The sequence below is a fragment of the Opisthorchis viverrini genome (genome assembly GCF_000715545.1).
Source record: "Opisthorchis viverrini unplaced genomic scaffold opera_v5_25, whole genome shotgun sequence".
Classification (NCBI taxonomy): Eukaryota; Metazoa; Platyhelminthes; class Trematoda; order Opisthorchiida; family Opisthorchiidae; genus Opisthorchis; species Opisthorchis viverrini.
The window spans coordinates 1,486,933-1,502,024 of record NW_008751681.1 but is presented as its reverse complement, the minus strand read 5'-3'; the positions used below and the strand labels follow the sequence as shown (position 1 = coordinate 1,502,024).

Sequence of the window (15,092 nt, the reverse complement as noted above, 5' to 3'; positions counted from 1 at the left end):
TCAACCTCTTGTCATCGTCGTAGGTACCGATGAACCTACGTGTTTACTGACTGAGCGTTGTTCACGTCCGTTAAATGGCTCTACCTTATACCGATGTTTCAGCCGAAGCGTATTTCTCTCAAACACTGAGTGTGCATTATAATCGACACCATCTTCGTGAACAGTAGTATATCGGCAGTGGAGGTGCTGCATAACTCAATTAAACCCACAGATTAAGGCTCGGGTGAAAAAGGCGTAAGGGGGAGAATGTATAGGACCTTATTGTAGGAAGCTCTATATCCTCGGGTAAAATTAACAAGAGCAAGGTGCTTACGTCTTCCAAAAACAATGAGATAAACACTTTCGAGCATCATGTAGCAGCAAGAAACCACCTGAAGATTGGAAGTAGCATCCTGTGTGAATCTTACCCATTGCATGACAACAGGCTAAACGGACAGACAAGGAACGGACAGTGGCCTGCGGCACTTTTAATCGCAGAGGATAAGGTGAACCTCAGCCGGAAAGGCTGTAGTTGAAACTAGCTATGTTTACGTCATTTTGCTATGTCATGACTAGGGCCACTATTCGTTCGTATGTCTGAAAAGGATGCAAAGCTTACGTCAGTAAATATGCTCCCTACATGTGAGCGTTTTCAAAGCAGGTTGGATTTTGCCTGTACCAATAAGGGATGGATCCGGTTTTTGTGATAGTCGCACAGTAGATAAACGATTAATGGCGGTGAGTAGACTTGATAATTTACAATGGGAATTTCATCCTGTCAGTGATTCATTCTACGCTGGGAAGCCGAAAAGCACTGCATAGCTGTTTCATTTCTATTGGAAATCATCAACAATTCGCATCTCACGAAACTCAGAGTTTCGAACCCTCGGCTTTCGGCTAATGACCGAGCACAAGCGGCTGATCAGCTCTCACTTAGACAGGACCATCAATAATTCTTCGGTCTCAGAACCCACATTATGTGGTCATATGTTGACTGGTTCTTCAAGTTACGACTTCTCAGAGAAAACTTCTAGAACAGAAATGTTCCACTTCCAAATGAGATCTAAACAGAATACCGGATCATACTTTCTGTGTCTTCATAGGCACGCATTTTACAACTATGCCCATGCTTGTGATTAATGCACTGCACTTTAATAAAACGTCATGTCGGTCATATTGTTTTCGCGTTCAGAACTGCGTGAAAACTATTCATAAATCGGGATTCTGTCTTGTATGGATGGCTATTTGTAGCAGCTGGTTTGTTGCTTTATCAGGTATTATTAACTGTCCAACTGAAAGCATCTTGAGATAAAAAGCCGAGAAGCTTCGTGCAACTGTTCCATCCTTCTGAGAGCCATAAGCAGTACTCACCTCACAAAACTGCAGGTAGCTTCAAACGTGCGATGTCCCGGTAGGTAGTTTGAATACGTAACGGTTCGGCCACGAATGACTGGTGGGCAAGTGATTAAGTCGCGCTCAGATAGGCAGATAACTACATTAAACAATCAATCAAAATGTCCGACTGATGTTGGCTGACCTGGCAGTAAAGAAAAGACATGGTTGAGAAGTTTAGGGGCCACATACATCAGAACAATCCAACAGCGTTTTGAGTCACCATGTAGCAGTGACGTGACTTCCGTGATAAGCAGAAAAACATTCCTATCCTTAGCCAGAGAATAAATGCTTGCCTCCATATCTGGACATTCAGAGATTTTAGAAGTCTATTAGATTGGTTATTCTGTTCAGGCGGCAAAGAATCCCGAAATTCGCAAGGACCCTGTTCAGTGAAGCCACGGTCATGCAGTCAACTGAAGGCAGATGAACAGCGTGGTTGGAGCATGAATAATGTTGCGCTACCCTACTAAACTTTAAACGTACAGTTACTGGTAGCATTGTGCTACTGCCAAAAATACGGTGTAGAGGTTCGCGGTTTTGAGTCACCTTAGAAAGTTTTGGAGCTCACATTCGTTGTGGCACGAAACATATTTTTGGAACTTGTTGGCTTTCCGTTTAAGGTTGGTTTACGTTGCAGGCTTTTAAAGATTCCGAAACTCCTGACTACCAACAACGGGGTGGTATATATTTCTATCCCCAAGCATCATTCTCTTCTAATAAATATACCCTGGTCATTGTTAATTTACCAGGTCGCTCTTCATGACAAACAGCCAACAAGACTTCTGGAAAATGAGCTGATTGAAACTGAATCTGCCATCCTGAAAAGCGATAAAAATGAGAGTTATTGAGCACAGTTTCGATAAATGGCAACGGTATATAAACTCATGATAAAGCCAAATGGCAATACAATTTTGGTGAATCACAACCATAGGAAAGCTGCTTGACGTCGCATTCAACGTAAACAGAGTTGGATAAAAGGTCAAGGCAGGTGGAATTTCGCTAACTGTGAAGATGAATTCGTAAGCCTTGTTTACTTCAAAGAACTATGACGGAGTCGATACAAGAAAACAAGGTTATTCGTAACTGTGATTTCGGGGATCGCTATGATGTCCGAGAAGAACAAAACACGTGGGTAAAAGCGGAAGGTATGGTCAACAGGAATTTTTGAAGGTGACTGGAAAGGCGACTGAAAGATAAATAAACGTTGCACAACCAAGTGTCGCCAAGCTGGGGATAACTGAACACCAGCCAGTTAGTAGGGCTGGGAATAATTGTATACTTTTTGTTCCGTCTGGTGTTGTTGTTGCTGCTGTTGTGTCTGCGAGGGCAGTGGTTGATTCGACTGTTGGGTGTAGTATTCGTGAGTTACTTGGGAAGACGGATATCCACCAACTGATTAGAAAACAACACAGGAGAAAGATGAAGAACTCTTGGTTAGTCAACAAGAAGTAGATAAATATACTTTGGTGTTTTCTGATTCAGCAAAAAGAGCTGCACTTTTAACTTTTGAAACTTCTGGTCTGATATAGACCTTCAGATTGAAGTTAATTTTGCTATATATCCCAACACTGTTTCGTTCGGTTCTAACCACCTGTGCGCATTGGGGCAGTCAAGAGCTATTTCCCACTTGTTATTCAACCAGTAAAGGACGTAGCTATTCAGAAGATTTTTTATGTCGCCAAAGTTTATGTTTGCCTACCTGTCGTTGAATTGGTGACATTTCATTTAAATGTAAGCAAACGTATATATTAATCTCCATCTAAATGCTTGGAGGTGAGTTATTCATGAATCTTTATCCAGCCGATCGGCTTCAAAGATTGTGGAGCTCATGGACACTGTTTGCGCTGTGGCGGTTCAGTTCACCGTGATCAACATCCACCTATTCCGCAACTACTGAACACACACGATTAGCGAGTATTTCTACACACTTCACACCGGGGTTCGAACCATAGATTTACATGAATCGACTTGATCGGATAACTTTGCAAACAATAGAGTCATTGAGTTCTCGTATGTACGACAAACATAAGGAGACTGATTACGATTGGCCAAGCAGCAGGGGATGAACCAGGTGTTCATAAATACAAATAAACTGGGGTACCCACTTCTTCGGTGACAGTTGGTACGCTATTCTTATGCCGGCCAGGTTGAATGCACTTTCTGGGAAAACTTGACTGGATTCACAAAAGTAAGGAATGATTACACTGGTGATCATTGGCTCAGGGCCAAACGATTTGGAATTCAAACTTTGGCCAGATGTTTGTGGCCTTGAAACCCTGAGTTTCATGGTTTCGCACTACTGATGATTCCCAATAAGGATTGAACAACTATACATTGCTTCTTGGCTCTTCAGCACATAAACGTCATTGACAGGATGAAGCTATTACACCCTACGAAGTTCAAACTTAGCTCAGCTTATGTGATAACTGTCGCACTGTACTTGACTGACACTAAGCAACTGCAGGGGAATACTCAAGACAGATTGCTACCCATTAAGTTCGGATATGGGTGTCAGGATTACATCATATACCTTAGGAGTTGGTGAGACTTGATATCTATCCACAAATGACAATGAGCACTTGAATGCAACGGACTTGCAGTGGTGATGACAGCTTTAGGATTGGTGAGGCTAACCAATCAGGGTAGGTTATATGCACCTGTCCTTAGATCACGATGCAAGCAGTGAAGTGTTTATTCTACTCAACGATTCAACTGCAAATTGTGTGAAAAATGTGGTCTTTCCTTATGTCTTTGGCCAAAGATTAACGGCAAACTCACCAAACGGAGAGGTTGGTTGTGGTTGATTCAACTGGCCGTAGCTTCCTACCACATTCCCGTCAAGTCCTTCGCCATCGGTGTGTTCTGGCTGTGCGGCGGGAATTGGAGCTACATAGTTCAGTACCAAGAACGCAAGCAAAACCACCGCTGACGCCGCACCGTACGAACGAAACATGGTCGCACTTCCTAAATCGGTAGTGATAAATATAATTGCAACAGGTTGAAACGTGAAAGACACTTCAAGTCTGTGTGGCGGTAATAACAAGTTTGCGCTATGTGAAACCTAACTAGGTTCGAGGGCTGTGTAGTTAAAACAGTTTCCTTGAGGGAACTAGTCATAGAAGTGTTCATCGACAGATAACTAGATCAAAAAATTTGAAAATGCTTTTCTATCTTTCTGACTTGCTCTCTTACAGCCCCATTTCTGCATCAATATGTACAAAAATACTCAGTAAAGAGACAGGGAGTCAAATGTAGAATGTCAATGGAGGATCGGGCCCGGGTTTATAGGGACAGTATTTCATCCAAACACAGGCGGCGATTCTCGAAAATGTGGCAATCTACACTGATTATATGCAAAAAACGATGAAGATAGATACATTCATCAGCATTTGATACTTTTTATTCGAGCTGTGGTGTTTTACTTCCTTAATTCGGTTGTATTACCGAAATACTGACTGCGCTGTGTCGGAGCAAGGAACTCAACTATGGTATTGGTTTACAACAGACTGATTTTCAAACAAAAAGGAGCTGAATTTGGCGAAATGTTGATTCGCCAATTTTCCAGCTCCAGACCAGATCAATAGCAAATATCACAAACTGGATAGCAATTTGCCACACGATACTATTTTTATTCGAAACCGTGATCAACTCATAATCGATCCACCCGCTTCGAAACCAATATACACAACAACATACCTCCGACGACAAGACACTCAAACACTTCTGTGCTGTTTTTATTCACAGAATACAGGAATACTGAGAGGTACATGCAGTAGTTCGTTTGAGTTCTATTAGCTACAACAACGTTTCTTGAATACACTAAGTTCTATAAATTCGTAAAAGAACATTAGGCAGTTGTTGTTTAAATTTATTACTGTTGCAGAGTTCCCTTCGCATTCAGCCTTTGGATTTTATCCTTCCATGCCTTCTTCACCAAACAGCTATCTACAGCGGTTTCATCCTTGTGTGAAATCATCAGCAGTTAGCCCTTGCCAAATTCCGGCAATTTTGTAACTCGAGTCCTCTAGGCTGGTGGATGAAGAGGAAATCTTTCGGCTACGAGCCGCTGCATGTGAATTCTACAAATCCCGAAGCCCTCTACAACACATCTGCAACTGATGAGCTGTTTCCTCTGAGCTGCCTGTGGTTTGTTGAGGGTGTAAATAGACCTGTTAGTGGATGATTCGAGACCTTCAGGAGTTTCCTGAAGAGCTTACGGCTGATGATTCGTGATAAAGATGAAGAATCTGTACAGTTTTCCTCGCTTTCTGGAAAAGATGATATTCACTCACTGCACAAGTTTTTGTTTGAAATTTCCAGGCCTATCAATATTCTATAAAAGAATTAGGTCAAACTCGGTCACGTGTGTTTTGCGGCATGTTTAGTTTATTCCCAAAAGACAGTTGTGCTAAAGCAGGTGGAGCACTCGTGCGATAACTTTCACAGACCTACAGAGTTCATTTACACACTAAGGAAATGAATGGGTCACTACAACGAAATTTGCCAGATTATGGACAATTCAAAAAAAAAAACAAAAAACGGCGCCGAGGGTCTAACCAGAATAAGACTTCAAATGTGATTCTCTAGGAGGGAAATCAAGGCATGCATTTCTCGAATGATTTCCGAACTAAATAAGTAGGTAGATCACTTATACCAAATTGAACAAAGGCGCTTCGGCATTCTAGCAACATAATACCTTTTGATGACATTTCGGATATCCAGATAGCTTAAAATTTCCTCATCACCACTAGTATGTGATTTCAGGGAGGTGAAAGAACAAATCACTTTGAAATACTGGCATTCTTTGAGCTATCGTCCTTTTTAGAGGACGCATTTCGTCATCACCAGTCACCACATGGATGGTTCACCTCTGCCAGAATTATCAAACTTCAAGAAATGAATTACCGTAACTCGAAATTACGAGTCCTCCGAGGCAAGCTCCAAGACCACGTCCAAGGCCATAATGAACAACCTTCAAGAAGCCCAGAGTTGCCGATCGAGATTCCGGAGTAAATGCTTGTGTGATGTAGGAACAGCAGGCGACCCAAACACCGGCATGTGTGAGACCTAGTTAAGTTGAAATAAAATTAGACTTTTGGTTATCTGTCAGATTTATTATGGACGGAAGTTGTTCATTTCATCTAATGGCTTCCACAAATTGTACTTTTGGAAAACGTATACTTATTTTACAGAGAAAATGGAATTCGCCCCCCCTCCTTTTTTAAGATTGTCCCACAAAATATGGCTTCAGAAAAAAGGAACCAACGTTGTCCAGCTTATAGCGGATTAAACTGGATGGCTGTAAGCCGAATTGGATCAATATTCTTACGGATGATATATAAATTAATCTAACTGGGCTTGTTGACTTCTGTCACGACTTTTTGTTTAACACCAAGGATGGCCATTTCTTCCTGGACAGCAAAATATTATCACGTTCACAGGTGAAGTAACAGTTCACTGTTCATTTGATCGTACTGTTCACCACACGATAGACCTCCTAATAAAATACAGCTTATTTATCAACGTATTCCCTGTAAGCTAACAGATGGTGTGGTTGGCCCATTATAAGGACTAGTTTAACTAGAAGTCTGGCCTCAGTAGAAAGACCACTCATTGATTCCTCAAACATCCCGCTAAAATATGGCTCTGAATAAACCAGCCTTCACTCTGGACCATGAATGAGGTCAAAATCATCTCTAAGGAATGATAAAAGATACATCAGTTGTACTTGTCCGGAGATCTGTCACTCCTGAAGGTCATTTCTTCAAAATGCTTTGAACGTTCGTGAAAGCTGCAAAACCAAACAGTTGTTCCGACCAAATTGGTGCAGAAGTGTGAGACCAGACAAAATCACAGGAGGCTGATGCAGTCGATCCAATCCAGGCCCACAAGCTGCCTTGTTAGTTTACGCACTTCTCAGTTTGGGTGCGTTCTAATCTCGTGACTTTACGGAACAGACTCGGATGAAACAGGTCTAACGGAAAGTGTTGAGTGAGGTGGCTTAGAGCAAAATTTTTATTGCAACCCTAGTCAGAGTCTCAAGCATCTGAAAATGGAACATTGAAAATGCTGAATTTATTTTATTACCAGAAAAATGAATAATAGGAGCACGAAAAGGGACGATATTGTGGACCATACGAGTTAAAAACAAATGTTTTTTGAGGCATTTCGTGTACTGCATCCCATTTGGTGATTTAAAAATATGTCCGATCATACATCGTTGACGAGTTTGCCTTGTTCTCAACAAGGAAGCACCAGAAACTGGAAATGCACGGAATTATCTGTACCAGACAAAGGAGGGGGGGGGGGGTTTCCATCGGCTGCCGATCACTGAAGAACAATACGACTAACTAGCAGCCGACCCTCTCGGCAGATCTCATAAATGCCAAACAATGCAGCTTATTTTAATTTGGATATTTGTCGCAAAGATGTAATTGTATTCACAAACTACCGTCTTCGCGAGACACTTTGTGCTCACCCGATCTCCTTAATGGTAACCTATTGAAGCACATTAAGGAAGAAAGCCTGGAACTTTTGTTTTCGCGATCCTACTAAAAATATTATTGTGTTGTAACGTTCGACAACGTCCTCCGGGATGTGTTTCCATCAAATCAGAACACTGTGAGATTGTTCACCATATCCACGGGTGAAATTTGTCCAATCTTATGTTTTCAACCGTCATGGTTCGTAAATTCTGTTGCTTTGGCTCCTGCTGCGCATGCTAGCAATTGATTAATCTGGACTGTAATGATGTTCTCACTGGTGCTGCTTTTGGATTCAGATATATGCTAACGAAAAAAACACCTCTCCATATATTGTGTGACAAAGTGTTGCATAGAAGGTTATATTCAGCTATGTTTTCAAAATGGAAATGTTTTGAATCATTTGCCCTCACTTTTTTGCATTCTTCTGAGTCCCTATCACATTGCTGCCGTTCTGCCTTATTTTAGCTGAATGACTGAAGGCACAGAATCTGGTTGTGCATTTTTTATCATTTATTTATCCGTTGCTTTACAACTAATTTATCTGGTGGTCTTATTTGTACCATGACATCGGAGCCACAATCACTAGGATGTCTGTTGTTGTGAATCACCCTATTATACAAGACCACTTTTATGCACTTTTCTTCGTGATTCCAAATCCACCGAATATCTCAAAACCTGGTGAAAAAGATCGGGATTAACGTAACAAACACTCACACTACATAGGCTATGACCTCAGATTACAAAACTGAGTGGAAAAATTCAACCTACAGTCAGAAAAGTCTTGACTCAAAACACGAAAGCTCCTAAATAATGAATGCAACAAGCTGACAACCTCCGGGAAAATTGTTTCGCTTGGCTCTTTTCGCCAGTAACTTTGTGAGAGCAAGAAAAACATCAGCACGGATTGGGTAAAGTTCAATAATTGTGAGCTGCCGCATCTGATGACTAAATACAATCAGCTTAAGACTCAAGGCAGAATTTTAGACAACCTAATACACCAATAACTATGTCATTGCAACGTCCAAATGCCTCCTTTCTCGAGGTTGGATCAGTTAACAGTAAACTGAATGGTTGGGCTGAGGTTTAGCTGAAAAGCACCACATCAGGATTAGAGTATTATAACGGAGCTTGACAAATCATGTTGATGAGCGACCTTCAACCGGTCGTTTGATTGGTCACAATGAAATTGTGACCAATGAAATTGTTGTAGTTCAGTTCATCTAGTAGCAATACCGGTTAGTATCCATAAGCGTTAACCACAGGGCGCACACCAACTGACCGGGTTTCCGGATGATATAGGCGGGATGTGCTTTACACATCCGTCCCGCACACACTGGTAGGCCTTTTTGAATTGGCCGATCATGGTAAAAATCACTAGGGTTTACCACCACGGCATCGGCCAAACCGTTTTCTAGATTATGGATTGCGAAGGATATCAGGTAGTCTAAACGTATTTTCTATGTGGGCAGCACTGTGATTCCCACCACAGATATTGTACATAAGACCAACATGTATTAATAGGGTCTGTGAAGTATCTATCAATGACTGTATCATTTTTCAAATTCTGAAGAAAGCGTACTAATCCTCTCGGAAATTAGTGCACGAAAGATGACTTGAACAGTCTATGGAACGATTTAGTCTATACAGCACATCCAGTAGAGTGGGCGGGAACCTTCTCTGTACGAAGTTTTTTCAATTCACTTGTAATTTTACTAGCTTGGGAATGACTGGTGCGTCTTATCCCATCGGTCACCCTCCTGTTGGTTACTGTTGCTTATTATTTTATTTATTCATTCTAATCACCAACTATGTTCGTCTAAAGTTCTTTATTTTCCCGCACAGTTTGAGGTGTGTGTATCCGTTCGGAACTACAACTGCACTGCAACATTTCTTGCCAAACCTTCCTGATCTATTATACCGGGCGGAACCGCTTCTTATTTTCAGAATTACAGCGCCGCTCATTACTTTTGGTCTTTAAGCTGTTGTGATTCCTTTGTTGTCATTCATTATTAAATCAATTATGCACGTCCTTCCGTTTGTTTTTCATTGAATGCCTGCAGCAGAAAACAAAAGTCACCTGACCTCAGTTTCCTGCATAGGTAGCGTTCTTCACTAATATGGTATCGATGTAGGACTAAGTGGATCACAAGAAACTTATCTTTTATTATCTTTCAGGTTAGTTGATTGATGAAAGACCAGTAGACGTCTCCCCTCCATCATACCAGCAAGGTTTAACCGAGTTTCATCCCCCGAACTTGTCATGATAGCCAGAGGAGGGTGAAGAACAACAACTGGCTTGCATAGCATTGGTATGATATAATAAAATCTATATCTATCACAGGTCTTCCAACTTTATTAACGAAAAAGTTCACCCTCTCTTAGGCTTCGCTGAGGCGCTAACAAATCAGCAATAAAACCCAATCTGTGTGAGACACTCTAATTACCGAGGAACGATCAGTAATCCTGTCACAAATTCTCTTACCACTTCACCATAGCATCAAGGCAATCTAAAATTTTGTGACTTCTCGCCGTTTTACGATTTTCTCTGTCCATTAGCAATTTAGTTTGTCCAATTTTTGCATACGTTTGTCCAAATTTTATCCACAACTCAGTCCTCCTTTGAAAGCTCAGTGTGTGTGTGTATGTGTGTGTGTGTGTGTGTGAACAACCGGTGAGATAATGCAAAATTATAATTCGATTTAAAATAGGATTACTGCTTGTCCTGTTCTCGTGCAGTCGACGGTTGGCTGAACCATCATTTAAAGATAAGGCCTCTCATCACAAAGATAAAGCAAGGTACAATTATTTTAAACCGCTTTAGTTGAAATCACTGCAGGAACACAACTGCCAAACCTCATAGTGTTATCCTCCTGCAAGAAAATATTCGTTTACTTTTCAGCCGAATTACAATATAAAACGATAGATAACGTTGACGTATATTAAGATGAACAACTCACCTTGAGCCAACTCAAATGGCAGAATCCACCACGGATTTGTGATCCAGGATACAAATAGAAACCGAGCAATGTTAACAAACAAGCCCAAGTACAGCACACGCAGATGACCTGCAAGTTATAAAAAAACTGGCATGAATAACTGCGTATCCATTATTTCCAGTATTTAGTAAATCTTTGTTTGAAGTTAGGTTCTCTGTCTGTCGTAAAAATACTCGCCACCTGAAAGTATATTCTTTCGTTTCTCGCACTGCACGATCGCTCAAAAATGTAAAGAAAACGCTTACAGTTCCAAACCAGACAGATTATACATGCAGTTTGTCTAATTATTGGGCTTGGAGAATAGAGTAGTATGTCCATCGTATTCTTCGATCGATCTTCGGAACCCAACAATGAATATTCAAATGACAGACAGTAGTAGGTCATCCGTTTAAATTCTGCGGGCCACACTGACAATTTGCCATTTAGTGCCACGCCATCCAACTTCACCAGGCTATTTGGAACACACTGCAGCTGAGTACGAAACGCTTCTGTTTCAAGCCTACAGTTGGTCTAAAAAAGTTCACACCTTGCCGGCTTTTAATAAACTTTCTTTTCTACAGATAAACACGTGGGGAATGAAGATGAGTGTCTAAGGAAAGATTAACTAAACTCAACTATTTCATTCCAAAATTTCCTTAGTTCCCCTTGAATCTCTTAGTTTCTTTTCCAACACACATCATACCCAGACTACATGCGAAACACTCGTTTGTACACTAATTTGGTCTTCACAGAATGCATAACTGATTCAAAACAGGGTCTTCCGTTTGTGATATTCTTTAGCTAGATGTCCCACGTTTCCGCCGGTACAATTTTTGAAATATCGCGGTGTATTTTCTGGAAGGAAACTACTACGAACCTGTTTGAAACTCTTCGATAGCCAAGAGAGCGCTTCCTAAGTTTCCATCAATCTGTTCCACGATACACAGACACATCTGTTTCTCAGAAAACCTTTCTATGTGCTGTGACAAGTAAAACTTCGCCAGACAGAAGTCAATCTATTTGACTAGCTGTTGTATTTCCCTTCGGTTTCTTATCTAGCTTAATCAAGTTGGCTCTGATATGAAACATAGTTGGCGATCCTTACGGGTAGCTGTTATTGAATGCCTGACAAGATGATCATCGGCTGATACTTAGATGTTAGTCTCGAAAAACATTTTGGGGGCTAGCCTTGTAAAGCATAAACAATGAGCAATTTTGGAACACTCACCAATTTTATCGATTATTTGTTTACTGAAGTAGAACATGACGATCTCGGAAACGTGATTAATGATAGTGGCAATCCCAAACAAAGTAGGCGATCCGTCCAGTTCTTGTACGTGCCAAAACAAAAAGGTGAACACCTGTCCTACACCAAGACCCATGAACCACGTGACAAACAGGAAGGCAAGCAGGCGAGGTTTGCAGAACTGGTGCATTGCATGTACCCATTTGGTCACCTGAAAGTTAACCGAAACAGAAAATTGTTGTCTTTAATACTTTTATCAAAGGCAAATCCATTTGTTCAATACAGTAGTTCGTCAACAAACATTGCTGTCTGGGGTTGTACGGATAAATTCTAGTTAAATCCCGGAAAAAACAGTGAAGGTAACTCTGTGACCTGTCTCTAACGGTTACCTGACAATCGATTATTTCATTTTTGGCTCCCTCCGAGTTATATCAGGATAAGCCTAGAGGCAAGGAATTCTTTTAAGCAGATGCGCTTCCCTTTACGTTTCTAACTTGTGATTGGTCCCACCAGTAAACGCATTCTCACAACTGCAGGAAGGATAGTAAATGCAATAACCATTTAATAGTCCTGATGTTGCAGTTTTAGTCGGGAGCACCTGCATAGCCCCTGTTTAGACCCTGATGGTCAGCTAAGCGCAGGGCTAAGTTTCGTGTCCGTTTAAACAGAATAAAATCACAATCACCAGTGTTGAAAATAAACTTTTTTACTACTGTTATTTATACCTATCTGTTGCACACTGACAGGCAACGAAGGGGGACAGGATAGATCTTTGGCAGTGAGTATGTGTTTTAGCAATTCAGCATTCATGGCAAGCCTACCTGAAACGCATATAGGTCCCTCAGTGTAGAGTTGTACGAGCCAGAGGCACGTGAAATTGTGCTCCTGTCCAGATAGGCTTTCGGTAGATGAAGGCTGAATTATTGTCGGTATTCTGGAAATAAATCGCTTCTTCTAATTCAAAGTAAAGAGCAGACGCAGTATTTCGTATATATATATATATATCGGAAGCGAGAGATGCAGGTGAATCTCCCATCGACAGAAACTAAATTGATACGCAAATGAGTGCATTCGCCGCAGCCCCAATGCACTTCATAGAAAGATACTAGCTGAGTATAGTTTTCTGCCGATATTGCCTTCTGCCAGACACTGCTTCACAGTCCCTTAGGAGAATGATAGCACATTCAACTGTGTACCAGCGGTCCAGCGGCCCTGACGAAGAGCGTGTGCATAGGTCGCAGACCGGACCACACCTACTCAGTCGTTATATCACAGTCGAATTTTCTAAAGTTATCTACGAAAGATGTCCTCATGGTGTGTCCTAATCTTAAATGGTTTTTATTTGTGTATATGTATATGAAATCCCGAATTTTTCACGTAATACCTCACAAGTTGTAGTTATAATGCACGGAAGTGTATCGAGGTAACCATGTATTCGTGTCAAAGCATCGTACATTTTAAGATACCAGATGCAAAGGCTGACGGTTACAGTAGTCGCTGTAGTCGCCTGCCATTTCAAGCAGGTTGGTAGCGTTAAATTAAATTGCTAGAACCGGTCGATTTATTGGCCTTTCTCTCACACAAACACCTAACTCATTTGTCTATTTATACCATCAAGGCGCACTACAAGTACTCTGCTACCAAAGGTACCCAACTTTCCTGAGAAACCTGGCAGGTGTAGGAAGCTGGGTGAAACTGTTGCCGGAGAAGTTGGCGCAAATATACACACCATGATGAGGCTGTCCGCCAGAAAAACACGAAAAACACTGTCACTTGAAGTATTACTGCTGAATTAGGTGGGTAGACTGATTTGGTGAGCATTCAATTGCAGCCAAATAGCTCTCTGTAATAGTAAATAAGTCGTTTAACAATGTACTTTCTGCTGGACGCGAGCAACCATGTGGGCTGGAGTTGTCCAAGCTTCATCTCCTGATTTGTTCTTAGGAATCTGCTATCTTCACCTTCCGGTTACTGTCTCCTCAGGAGCGATTCTGTTCGGCTGTTACATTTATCTGTTATTAAGATCGAATCCACAGTTATCTTCCGACCATTCCACGCCCTGAATTGGTCCTCTGTGTAAGTTATTTGTGGCTTGATATGAACAAAATATCCTAGATATCCTGACCTCGTTATCCGATCAACGTCCTTTTCCCGAGGCTCGAAACCAGCCTCCCGTCATGAGAATTTTGCTTCAGGATTCTGTTATCTGTCGCTTTCTCATTGAAAATCCGCTCTTTTGGTCAGCTTATGCTACATCGTGTGTTCTACTTGTCATTTCACTCTACCGCTTGTCAACCTACAGTCAACATACTCAAAATTATGAATGAAAATTTTCGGTCTTTCCTAATATAATCCTGTCGGCCGTGAGTCCTGATTGAAAGCCTCTAATATCTGTCCAGTAATTCTCAAATCTCACTGAACTGACCTTGATTACAGGTCTACATCAGCTAGCCAGTGAACACTAACGGCTACCTACTACGCACTTCGCAATTCAGTTAGACCCCACTCTCATTAGATACTTAGTACGTGATATCTGAACTCAGTTGTGTCTCCTACAAGTCACTTGCTTCCTCGACTACTCACTTTACGTTCTGTAGGAAGTAGACCTTATATAAGATTACTCAGTTATTAAAGATTTCAAACTCACAGGTTGGATTTGTCACATATGTGACGATTTTATCAGTACCAGCCCGCTGAAAATTTTTCTTTCTCGGAGGATGACAACCTTTCATGTGGTCATTCAAAACCCTGGTTGCATGCGACAGAAACTTTAATTCATATATTAATTTCTTATATTGTGCACAGTATATATTATTTTATCAACTCAAGTCAGTCCCTTTGAAGTACGATTCTTACACAGTAGCCACTGAACACAGAATGCTAGAAGGAACTTTACTGCCCAATTTGTTTGGGTACTCTGTGTAGTTCTATGGTCTCATGACCAGTTTTCCTCTGCTTGTCGTTTTCTGTGTCACGCCACGTTGAATCGTTTGGCCGGTTTCCTCGGATTAA

The 15,092-nt window shown here is 41.3% G+C and overlaps 1 protein-coding gene across 1 annotated transcript in view; it reads right to left on the bottom strand.

Annotated features, from left to right (window-relative positions):
* Positions 1-2,312: 2,312 nt before the first annotated feature.
* Positions 2,313-15,092, bottom strand: part of T265_02154 (hypothetical protein) — a gene marked incomplete at both ends in the record, with an annotated part of 29,755 nt that continues 16,975 nt past the window's right edge. Inside the window, 5 exons of the mRNA XM_009166328.1 lie at positions 2,313-2,766; positions 4,153-4,338; positions 6,280-6,441; positions 10,817-10,924; positions 12,063-12,291. Coding sequence (XP_009164592.1) covers positions 2,627-2,766; positions 4,153-4,338; positions 6,280-6,441; positions 10,817-10,924; positions 12,063-12,291 — 825 coding nt within the window. The remainder of the gene's footprint in view (positions 2,767-4,152; positions 4,339-6,279; positions 6,442-10,816; positions 10,925-12,062; positions 12,292-15,092) is intronic.